At 38.5% G+C, this 9,251-nt stretch overlaps 1 protein-coding gene across 1 annotated transcript; it reads left to right on the top strand.

Moving 5' to 3' along the window:
- Positions 1-4,646: 4,646 nt before the first annotated feature.
- Positions 4,647-9,022, top strand: LOC116181121 (toll-like receptor 7). The gene has a single exon (XM_031501399.1). The coding sequence runs from the start codon at positions 4,887-4,889 to the stop codon at positions 8,829-8,831; it is 3,945 nt and encodes a 1,314-aa protein (XP_031357259.1). The 5' UTR covers positions 4,647-4,886; the 3' UTR covers positions 8,832-9,022.
- The last annotated feature ends 229 nt before the right edge of the window (positions 9,023-9,251 follow it).

Raw genomic sequence — 9,251 nt, 5'->3', positions numbered from 1 at the left:
TTTAAAACTCGCCTCGTCGCCGGGAAGCCACCTTGTGCTCTCTTCTACCAAAGTAACGCCCGAATAACAGCCGTGATAGCTAAGCGTCGCCATTCAGCGTTACTCTATTTAAATATGGGCAGAGGTTCCTGCAAAAGCAGTTTATTGTATCAAAAATTGTTTAAAAAAATGTAAGTAAATCTACATGTTTAAAACACGTCAAAAACTTCCAAGTGAGGTGCGAAATTCTATAAATATTAGTATTCAAATATTTATCCCGCCTTTTATTTGAATCTTTGAATTACTTAAGCCTACGAATTATGCCAGTTATATGATTATTCGAATTATCTATTCGCATATTTGAATAATCAACTATTAAAACAATTGGAATATTTCAGTGCTTGTCCTTGTGTATTCAAATATTTAAATAATCATTTACACATTCTGTCGAAATTTTATTTAGGATAGTTCAATTCCATGTTGTGCTAGAGTTATGTCTTTATTATCTACATAAAACGTTAGTCATAACCCATAAACGTATTATGTACATAAAATGAGATACAGAATGTACACATAACAGAACGGACAGCAGAGGCATTTCTGAGGAATCGATTATACTGAATTGATCAAAAAGCATAGAAATTTACGGCCAAAGCATTGCAAAATTCAAAAGTTATAACGGTAAATGCACCTGCAACCCTGTAGAAATCAACGCATTCGCACAGAATCCTAGGAATATTGCAAAGTACTTGGAGTTACCGAATGCGAACTGCATACGGGTGCCGATATTAGGATGCTTACAAGACTCGTCGATGAGAAAAGTGACGCAGTAGCATCAGAGGGTCATCGGTTGGAACCTTCAGTATTTCTACAAGTGAATCGACGGTCAAGACCTCAAATTCTGGACTTCCGCAATTACCGGAAATTCAAATTGTAGATTTTCTACCTATTAATACAGTGTAGTACAAATTTGTTTGGTTTATGTTACTATCTTGGCATTCGCCATGGCGCCTTTGTGGCGCGATAAATCGTGCTGTAATAAAAATCGGGTCATAATATGACAGAATATAATAGTATATTACATGATAAGGGGGTAATAGTGCGTATTGCAGACGAGTAGAAAAATTGCGCAGGATGCAGATTGCAGAGTGCGGGAATTCTACGAACCTCTAACACGCAAATCACAACCAAATTACGTACCATACTTTTTCTACGACCTCCGTGAATTTCGAAATATAAGGCAAAACTCAAAACAACGTTTGTTGATAGTTTTGACATTTGTAGATAATTTATCACTTCCAAACGTACATGATCTGTTCTATTTTTTTTCATTCCGCACGGCTAATAGTTATATCGTGCCTTTATAGTATATTAAGTATGGAGAACGGTAAGGGATTTTTACCGTTCGAAGACAATTGTTTGGAGGAGGAGCGAAGCGACGACTCCAATTATTGTCTGAGAACGGTAACCCTTAACGTTCGACGTGCTTATAACATTTTTTGCGCGATCGAAATTAAAATTATCCAACCAATATAAATATGCACTAAGAAATTAACGAGCAGAATAAATCGAAATAATCGAAGTGGTTTGGTGTACATCAACATCACTAGGTAACCAGTTTAAATGTCAAAATTGAAATTAATAATTTCATAAAAATGTGCATGTGTCTGATGTAGTTTACTAGCTTTGCACTTCCTTTATGACTTTATGAGCGTCTTGCTATAGGAAACAACAGCACAAATTGTACGTTTAATGTACCTAACAATAATTAAAGATTAAATGTAATGTAAGACTGTTGATTTTTAAAAAGGCGTCGGTAAGTATTTTTGCTGTTCTGTTTTTAGATCGGTAAGTAATTTTGGCGTCGTCGTAATCATAGCAACTGGTAAATTCTACGTACTGTCATAGAAACATCCATGGTAAATAGTCAGAAATGACCGATCGCGCAAAAAATTATATACGTTAGAGCTCTTTTTCAGGGAGGTGGTAGAAAAACAATGTTTAGTGTCTCAAAGACTACTTGACTACAAACATTTTTAAATAGCTCTCCAGTCATATATCAAGGATTGTATATGTATTTGGTGCTATTCAAGGTTTTTGAAGAGCGGGTATACTATGTTAGGTTTAATTCGCCGAACTCCTCTCGAAATGCGATTTTCACGTTGCGATTCATTCCAATTTTCCCCTTAAAGTTATACATTGTTAACATAATTATTAACTGGCCCTGACAGTAGTAGGTACCTAAAACTAAAAGTAAAGTATAACTTTTGTTTGAAAAAGTGATATTAAAAAACTGTTCGATAATTTTTTCTTTAACTTATGAAGTAGATATGTACACAACAAATTTCGTGGAATTCTCTCAATTTTCGTTGTCCGGCCAAGAATTGCAGTGGAACTTTTTTTTTCGAATTTTCAAAAACTAATTTCAGATTCGCAATTTTCATGTTCAAAACCCCCCATTTAGGGCACCTTTCCAAATGTTTGCAAATTCGGAAAGCGCGCGCATACCCAAAAACCTATTCAACGAAGTGCCACCAGTCTTTCTAACTCTAATGGTTGCTGAGAAAAAAATTAAAGAAGAAATGCAAATTTCACCTTTTTTTGGGGGTGGCTCCTAAACGAAACAAGTTGGTCCCTCGGATTATTTGGAAAAAGTGCTTGTTTTAATCTCCTCTACCACCCAATTTTTTTACATAGATAGGTACTTATATGTAACACCTTGTATATACTTTAATAATATCACAGTCAAACCAACATCCCGAGAGCCGTGATACCCACCGTGAGACATGCAAATGGATAGGGATAGGTACCTTGTCTGTAGATAACGAGAGAAAAACGCAATATACCAAAGCATTATTTGTATTTTCATTAAAGGTAACAGAATTCTGCATTTTATAACGATTTTTATGGTATAATTGACCCATGCTTTATTCTCGTAACACTTAAATAACTAAGTTTTTGTGTTGTTGAATCCAATCACTTTAATTAAATTTGAGCTCATTTGAGGGGTTGTTACTGCAGGCCAATTGAAATTTTTCTATACATGTACAAAGTGGTGCGTGTAATAAGCGGTATGATCCATCATAATTAAGGGTTATTAACAAAATTTCTGTATAGGGGAGTTCATCTGCAGTACCTATATCTACCCTATTCTTTGTCAATGAGGGCTGCATAAATGTAGGTAGAAACATTTTCAAAACATGTATATAGGTATTGCTAAATGCGTAGGTATACCTACTGTTTAAATGATTGCTTTCACAATCTCGAAGCGGTAAAGCTGGAATTAAGGGATTTTTTTTAAATACGTGTTGGAGTTACAAAATCGAATATGTGCCCAATGCCACAAGTTGTCGAAGGGGAAGTCTACCTGCGTGTAATAAACAATCATTAATGGCAGCCCGTGTTTTTTTGCATTCGTATGTCGTAAGATAGGTACTTTTTACGTTTTTGCATTTAGAGAATTAGGATGTAGTCCGATTATAATCTTTTTTGTTATTCTGCACGGGTAATGTAATCCACTCCATAATTCATTGCTGGAAAATCTAACAAGGTACTTACCTATGATAAATAAAATAAACAAGCAAAGTACGTCGGTGCTTGAACTAATATAAAACAATTATTTGGTGGAGCTTTCATCAATGACCTAAAGGTTCAATTATGCGATTATCAAGTGGATTTACTGCTCAGTTTATTAGTGGCGATTACGGAACTTTTTAATTACACCACGCCATTTTTTACTACAAGTACCTAAGGCATTCTGATTTTTTGCGCTACTTATTTCTACGTCTAGTGGCATTCTAGCATTTTATTTCTAAACATTTAGAATTCGACGTATAAATTCAATTAAAGCTGAGTTTTTATGAAATCTGTTCGGGAATTGTACGTTTATTGTGGCTGCTTTGTGATACGAAATGGCTTCTCCCCTAATTTCACCTTGGGAGCTCACAAAAAGAATAAACTAAAAAACTTTGCGGTTGTGAACAAAATTGTATCTCTTAGTAGAAAAATTGATCAGGTCATTACCATGCCTTTATAGCGACAATAAATTATTTATGTAAACCAATTAAACTAATATAAAATCCACAATTGAATCTAAATGACGTAATTTCGGTCAGTTTAAGAGAAAACTAGAAGTGAACTAATAAGTTACAATTAAAATAGAGCCGTAAATTTAAATAAACTGAATTTTAAATAGATGTATGACATGTATAATTAACACTTGGAGATAAACTCCGCGCAACTTACCACTGGAGCCGTTTAGATTATTTCCAAACTGGAAAATTGGAAATTTAATTAATTTACGATTACCTACTGTTAAATTATACGTGTTGTTACAAAAAATACGTTATGGAAAGGGGCAATCTAAATTTATTTAGTGGTTGTTCGATAAAAAGTAAAAGCAAACTCGTGTTAAGTTTATGAATATAAATTGGATAAGTTCGGGCTGATTTATGATTGCAACTGACATTTTGTAGGTGGAGTGTTTGTGCAAATTAAATCTACAATTCTTAGTTTTGATGAAATTTGTTTGCAGGTGCTTAGCTTATGAGTTGTTAAATTCATCCAGTCAGTAGCGCCGCTCTTCCGTGGTAACTTGCGGAACTACCCAGCGCTTGCGTGAGGGAAGAATTACTACCTTTCTGTATATACTGCAGTAGCGTGTTGAGTTCTGTTAGTTTCGTGTCAGATGCTGTTCGAGAAAGGATGTATAACGTGTTATTACATACCTTCTTATGCACACACAAGTTTGTAATTAACGTTCGTGGACGAAGTATGACTGTGATATGAACTGTAGTTAAATGTGAAAATGCCGTGTGTTTTACGTAATGAATCATGAAATTAGTGCAAATGATCGACGGTTTTTCGGTAACGTGATTAATAATTTGTGCTAAGAAAAATACTTCACAATGTGGTTACAAACGTGCGCGTTTTTACTGGTGGTAACCGGAGTTTATGCAAAATTCGAAGGGCCGGAGCAGTGTACGTGGGTAGCCGACAATAACAGTACTTCAACTGGAAAATTTTTGGTTACGTGCAAATTTAGAACGTTGGACGGTTCCGGCACCAATCTTAGCGCACTTCCAGTTGAAGGTACTTCCAAATTAAAAATCCAATGCAGCGACATGTTGTACTTTGAGAGCGAACTTCCCTCACACGGTCTTCAACGTCTGCATGAATTAGCAGAACTACAAGTCGAAAATTGTAAAATCTTAAATTTGGCCGCCAACAGTTTCGAAGGTTTAGTTAACTTGAAGAAGCTTTCGATTAATAGTCGTAACGTGGATTGGGGATCGGGGAAGGCCTTACAATTAACAGGATCGAGCTTTGCGGGACTTAGAGAACTACATAGTTTAAGCCTCGCCGATAACAACATCCGCAATTTACCAGACGACATCTTCTGCCCGCTTACTAATCTGCACACCCTAAATTTGACACAGAATCGCATAAGGAGCTCCGAGAGGATCGGATTTGGCGATACAACTGCTCCCAGGTCCGGTTGCGGTAGCAGCGATCTACAAATTCTTGATTTGTCGTATAATGAGATACGGTTACTCCCCGAGGACTCTGGATTGTCTCGTTTACGACGGTTGCAGCAGCTCGACTTGAAGTACAATAATATAAGTGAAATCTCCGGCGAAGCTCTTACCGGTCTTGTTTCACTACGCGTCCTCAATTTGGCCAACAATAAGATCGAAATGTTGCCCCAAGGAATGTTTGCCAGTGCTCGTGAACTTCGCGAAGTACATTTACAAAACAACTCGCTATTTTCTCTTGCCAAAGGGTTGTTTCATAGGTTGGAACAACTTTTAGTGTTAGATTTATCGGGAAACCAATTAACGAGCAGTCACATCGATGCCGGGACATTTATTGGACTAATTCGTTTGATTGTGCTTAATTTATCGCATAACGCACTAACGCGCATCGACGGTCGCACGTTTAAGGATCTCTTCTTTTTGCAAATCTTGGATTTAAGGAACAATTCAATCGGATTTATTGAGGATAACGCGTTTCTCCCGTTATACAATTTACATACGCTAAATCTCGCCGAAAATCGTTTGAATACAATCGGGCCTCTATTATTTAACGGGTTATTTGTTTTGAGTAAATTGACGCTTAACAATAATTTAATCGTAAGCGTCGATTCGCAAGCCTTTCGCAATTGCTCCGATTTAAAGGAGCTGGATTTGAGTTCGAACGCGCTGCAGGACGTCCCCGACGCGATCCAAGAGTTAGCATTTTTGAAAACGTTAGACTTGGGCGAAAATCAAATTAATTCGTTTCGGAATGGATCGTTCAAGAATTTAAATCAACTCACCGGTTTGAGGTTAATCGATAATAACATTGGTAACCTATCGAAGGATATGCTTTGGGATTTGCCCAGTTTGCAAGTCCTGAATTTGGCGAAGAATAAAATACAAAGTATCGAGCGGGGTACGTTCGAGCGGAATACGCAAATTGAAGCCATTCGTTTGGACGAAAACTACCTTACGGATATAAACGGGGTATTTGCAACTCTGGCCAGCTTACTATGGTTAAATTTATCCAAAAATCATTTAGTGTGGTTCGATTACGCTTTCATACCGAGTAATTTGAAGTGGTTAGATATTCACGGCAACTTTATAGAACATTTAGCTAATTATTATAAAATTCAAGATGAAATTAAAGTGAAAACTTTGGACGCTAGTCACAATAGAATAACGGACATTTCTCCTATGTCGGTACCAAATAGTATTGAGTTGCTCTTCATTAATAATAATTTTGTAAAAACCGTGCACGCGAATACGTTCCTAGATAAAACTAGTCTGGTGCGGGTCGATATGTACGCGAACGATTTAGTGAATATGGACTTGAACTCTCTGAGACTTTCTCCGGTACCAACTAACCATTCTCTCCCAGAGATCTACATCGGAGGTAATCCCTTTCATTGTGATTGCACAATGGAATGGCTGCAGCTCATTAACAACATGTCAACGGTTCGCCAATATCCTCGTGTAATGGATTTGGACAACGTCGTGTGTCGAATGACACATTCGCGAGGTATGACCCATATGCCTCTTACTAGAGCTAAACAAAGTGATTTTCTCTGTACTTACGAAACGCACTGTTTCGCCCTGTGCCACTGTTGCGACTTCGACGCCTGCGATTGCGAAATGACCTGTCCTACGAATTGTTCCTGTTACCACGACCAAACCTGGAATACCAACGTCGTCGATTGTTCCGGCCAAAACGTAAACGAAATTCCACATCGTATTCCCATGGACGCCACCGAAGTGTACCTAGACGGAAACGACTTCAAAGAACTCCAAAACCACGTTTTTATCGGTCGAAAAAACATGCGAGTGCTTTACGTAAATAATAGTGGAATTGAAACGATACAAAATCGAACTTTCAACGGTCTAAACAACCTGCAAAATTTACATTTAGAGGACAACCGCATACGCGAATTAAAGGGGTACGAATTCGATCATTTAGCGCAATTGAAGGAGTTGTATTTACAGAATAATTTAATCGCCCATATAGGTAATTTAACTTTAGTGCCCCTTAAATCGTTAGAGATCCTACGTTTGGATGGGAATAAGCTGGTCGCGTTTCCCGTTTGGCAATTATCTCAAAATTTACGTTTAATTGAGGTAACCTTAGGCAACAATCATTGGTCGTGCCGTTGTAAATTTCTACAGGAGTTATCTGCGTGGGTTAGTGATAATGCCGGTAAAGTAGTGGATAGTTCCGATATTACGTGTTACAATATGGATTCGAAACCTCCGCAGCGTCGCGAAATTGACCTAAACAGCACCGCTTGCAGTGACTATTACGCGGGTGGTTCGGTTATAGATAGCATGTTTATCTCGGATTATCTTCCGATGGCGGTTGTGACTTTGTGCATTGTACTGTTATTGCTATTGGGGTTGGTGTTTTGGTTTTCGTTCCGCGATTCGGCACGTATTTGGTTATACTCGCGTTATGGGGTTCGACTGTGCAGTTTTCGCGCGACGACCGCGAAACAGTGCGAGGACAGAGACAAATTGTACGACGGTTTCGTTTGTTACAGCCCGAAGGACGAAGAATGGGTTGTGCAATCTTTAGCCGTCGAGTTAGAGCCGAGTTTCCAATTGTGTTTACATTACAGAGACTTGCCGCACGCCGCGTATTTACAGCATGCCGCCCCAGCCGTTTTAGAAGCCGCGGAAGCCAGCCGTAGGGTTATTTTAATCTTAACTCGAAATTTCCTTCAAACGGAATGGTCGAGGTTTGAACTGCGCCAAGCCCTACACGAAGCTTTGAAGGGTAGGGTGTTTAAGTTGGTTATTTTAGAAGAGGGTCCTATTCCGGAGGCCGAACTCGATCCGGAGCTAAGGCCGTATTTAAAAACCGGTCAACGTGTGCGTTGGGGTGAAAGACGATTCTGGGAAAAGTTGCGTTACGCTATGCCTTCGGTCGAACCTCGAGGCAAAATAAATGCAAATTACCGCCGTAATGTAAATAATTATACGATAGACTCGCGTGTGGTAGCCAACGGCACGCATCATAACACTTATCCTGAAAAAATTAAGAATCCTCCGCCGCCATCCCCTGGTTTGCAAATGTTTCCGCCGCCGGCGTACACGGCGGGGATGTCTCAGGAAGTAGACGATGCGAACTACTCGTCCGCGACGACCGCGACGCCTTCACCGAAACCGATACGTCGCGTGCAAGAACCACGTCCCCTTTCGGACCACATCTATTCTAGTATCGATTCCGACTACAGCACCTTAGAACGTGGTGGTTCGGGTCGGAGAGGACCCCCATGGAGACCTCAAGTTATGATGCATCATCATTCTGGAGGCGGTAGCGGCCAGGCCTACCTCGTGTGATAACCCCATTGACTGATTAGGCGTAAGAAAGACTTTTTAATAATACTGACTATAAGACTCGCATCGTGTAATTTTTGTTCCCTTATTTTTGTACATTTTTGTACATAGCGATATATTTATTTGATGATGATTTTTTTTTGTATAATTTGTGTATATTTTATACCAGTTGCGAAACGAATAATAAATGCAATGTGAAATTGAAATTGCTTCTTGTTCAAAATGAGTAAGTACATTTTTGATGCATTAATGAATCGTATCTAAAAATGCATCTCATTAGGAATGTAAAAGAGTATTTTCAAGCAACAGTGAACATCTTGTGATCTACTCATCCTAGCGGGAGATCGACATCATTATAAAGCATGACGAGTCTGGGTATTATGTAGGACCACTTAGCGCTCCTAAATCTCAACACAATGTGAA

The sequence above is a fragment of the Photinus pyralis genome, unplaced genomic scaffold (genome assembly GCF_008802855.1).
Source record: "Photinus pyralis isolate 1611_PpyrPB1 unplaced genomic scaffold, Ppyr1.3 Ppyr1.4_LG1, whole genome shotgun sequence".
Classification (NCBI taxonomy): domain Eukaryota; kingdom Metazoa; phylum Arthropoda; class Insecta; order Coleoptera; family Lampyridae; genus Photinus; species Photinus pyralis.
The sequence above is the reverse complement of the archived record's forward strand: the minus strand, read 5'-3'. Positions and strand labels throughout refer to the sequence as shown.

What these genes read in the sequence shown, in the direction of transcription:
- LOC116181121 (XM_031501399.1), top strand. Translation starts at nt 4,887, where the DNA reads ATGTGGTTACAAACGTGCGCGTTTTTACTGGTGGTAACCGGAGTTTAT.